General features: G+C 35.5%; 1 protein-coding gene across 1 annotated transcript; it reads left to right on the top strand.

Annotated features, from left to right (window-relative positions):
* Nucleotides 1–920: 920 nt before the first annotated feature.
* Nucleotides 921–3,038, top strand: LOC131858922 (uncharacterized). The gene has a single exon (XM_059212408.1). It carries the CDS (start codon nt 921–923, stop codon nt 3,036–3,038), a length of 2,118 nt encoding a protein of 705 aa, XP_059068391.1.
* The last annotated feature ends 213 nt before the right edge of the window (nt 3,039–3,251 follow it).

The following is a 3,251-nucleotide window of genomic DNA, read 5'->3' as shown; positions in this document are numbered from 1 at the left end:
AAGTGAACGAAAACCCTAAAAAGAACCCATTTGCATGCGCGAACACTGGTTGCAGTCGGGCGAACACGTTGTAGCCGCGCGAAATCCAGAATAGCGCCGAAACTGGTTTTCGGATTCAGATTTGCAGGCGAGTTAAACTTCAACAACAGGTTTTATTCAACTTCGGCCATTAAATTTTACTATTTAGTTTTGTCTTTGTTTTTGGCATTTGCTGGGTTACATACATCGATTTTTCATTTTTCACAGTAAATGAACTGTGAATGTTCGATGGTTAACCATCGAACATTCACAGTTCATTTACTGTGAAAAATGAATTAAAGAATTTGTTTATAGTTTTTACTAAAAATTTAAAAACTAAAATATATTATTATTATATTATAAATTTTAAATTTATAATATTAATAATTAATAATTATTAATTATATACAGTTTAAAACTTTAAACTTTAAGTTTAAATTTTATATAATATATACATTTCATAATATTTATTGTTAATTTATTTAAACTGTGAAATGTGAATGTTTCAGTTTGAATGCAATTTTAATTTTTTTAATGTAATAATAATATTTTTTTATTTTCATATACTTGAAAATTAAAAAATATTATTATTACATTTAAAAAATTAAAATTGCATTTTAATAATTTTTTTAATATTTTTATTTATTAATAATTTCAATTTTTAATATTTCTATTAATGATTTTACCAGAATATTAGCCATGTGTAATATTTTTAATTTTTTATTAATGATTTTATTGAAATTATTTAATATTTTTATTTATTATTAATGATTTCAGATTTTACCAGAATATTAGCCATGTTTAATATTACCAGATTGAGCAGTAAGAAAAAAAATTATAATCATATTATTCTTTTGTTTTAATTTTAAACTTTAATTTTTTATTCAGATTGAGCATTCAAAATGTCGGGTGGAGGAAGACAAGGGTTGTACCCACTATGGAAGTATGTTGATCGTGTTCCGGGGCCGAAAGGATCAGGTGGAACAGCCACTATCAAATGCAAACTTTGTAATTTGGGATGGAAAGGTACCTACACGAGGGTGAAGGCTCATTTCCTCCACTTGCCATGTAATGGTGTTGAAGGTTGTCCAAATGAGTGTGAAAGATATGATGCTGTGAGAGAACAAGAAAGGGCTGATGGGAAAGTTGTTATGCGAAGCTCTCATGCTTCAACAACAGGGGCAGCTACTACAACTTACAGTCATGATAGAGAGTCAGAGGTGGATGTGACTTCTAGAGGTTTAGCAACTGAACCGGCTCCCAAAAGACCACACATTGGCAACGCAAACCCCATTGGAAGATTGTTTGATGTGCAAGGACGAGAAGCAGTTGATGCAGCCATTGGACGATTCTTTTATGCAAATGGAATATCATTCAATGTGGCTCGCTCTCCATTCTATGAAGAGATGGTTCGTGCTATCAATAATGCACCAGCGGGCTATAAACCACCTGGGTATGAGAAGCTTCGCACTACTCTTGTTGATAAAGAAAAAAGTCGATTAGAGGAACAAACTGCACCATTGAAAAGAGTGTGGGCTCAAGAAGGATGTAGCATTGTGATGGATGGGTGGACAGATGCTAGGAATCGTCCACTACTTAATATCATGGTAACATGTAGCAAAGGGCCTTATTTTTTGAAGGCAATAGATTGTTCAGGGCAAGAAAAAAATGCAGAATTTCTTCATAGCCAGCTATGTGATAGCATTGAGGAGGTGGGGGCATCACATGTAGTCCAAGTTGTTACTGATGCTGCCCCTGTTTGTAAAGCAGCAGGCATGTTGGTGCAAAAGAGGTACAGGCAGATATTTTGGACACCATGTTGTGTGCATTCATTAAATAATGCTCTCAAGGATATTGGCAAGTTCCAATGGATTTCAGATCTCATAGAGAAGGGCAGAAAGATACAAATGTTCATATGTAACCATCACCATACACAAGCCATTTATCGTAAGTTTGCCAAGGTGGAACTTCTCAAACCTGCTGACACACGTTTTGCTTCTTACTTCATTCTTCTTGACCGCCTTTGTGAAGTCAAAGGAGCTTTGTGTTCCACGGTTGTTAGCGATGCATGGGCAGCTTGGAAACAATCTACATCAGATATTGCAGTTGAGGTGAGAGCTATGGTCCTTGATGAGCATTTTTGGGCTGATGTTAAGTTTGTTGTGGACTTTATTAAGCCCATATGTGAGGTGATCAAATTTGCAGATTCAGATAAGGCATGTTTGGGAGAGGTTTATGAAGCAATAGATTCCATGTGTGAAAGAGTAAAGAAGATAACAGATGCAAAAGATATTTCTCTATATCCTTTGATAGAAGAAAAGTTACATGGAAGGTGGAATAAACTTAACACACCTCTTCATTGTGCTGCCTATGCCCTTAATCCTAAATGGTATGATATAGAAGTGACCAAAAAGAGAGCTCCACATCAGGATAGAGAGGTAATGAAGGGCTTTTGGGCTGCGGTTAAAAAGATTTATGGCCGAGGTGAGGAAGCTTCAATTATGAGGACTCAATGGAATAAGTTTTCACGTGGGCAAGGTGATTTTGCTTCTGTGGAAGCTATATATGATATGAAAGTAAAGAAAGACCCTATAGAGTGGTGGTGGAATCATGGAAGTGAAGCCCCTGAATTGCAATCATTTGCAATACGATTACTCTCACAAGTGGCTAGCTCTTCATCTTGTGAGAGAAATTGGAGCACTTATGGGTTCATTCATTCATTGAAGAGGAACCGATTAGGATCAAAGAAAGCAGAGAACCTAGTGTACATTCATAGCTCACTTCGTCTTCTCTCTCGTGTAGATCCTGGATACAATGAGGGTCCTTCGGCAAAATGGGATCAAATTTCACCTGATGGAGATGTTGCAGCCATTGTAGATGAAGTGGTTGAAGCAGATGGACTAGCTGATTTACCCCCTGTTATTCTACCATCAGAGGAACCCGAATTCGAGAGTGATGACTATTTGGAGAGCCTCATAGCTGATGACCTTAATATGGATGATCATGGCGAAGAAGAGTAGATTATAAATATAAAATTTCTGATTTTTGCTTTCAGTTTTTGGTTTGCGTATCAGCTTGCTGTTTATCAAGCTATCTTCAATATGTAATCACTATCACTAATCAGTTTGAAACTATGACACAATGATTGTATGGCACTTCGATCCTAAACTTCATAGTTAATAGTTAATACTTAATGTTATTTCTTGTTTTGAAAGTCCAATGTCATCAGATTT

The sequence above is a fragment of the Cryptomeria japonica genome, chromosome 10 (genome assembly GCF_030272615.1).
Source record: "Cryptomeria japonica chromosome 10, Sugi_1.0, whole genome shotgun sequence".
Classification (NCBI taxonomy): Eukaryota; Viridiplantae; Streptophyta; class Pinopsida; order Cupressales; family Cupressaceae; genus Cryptomeria; species Cryptomeria japonica.
The sequence above is the reverse complement of the archived record's forward strand: the minus strand, read 5'-3'. Positions and strand labels throughout refer to the sequence as shown.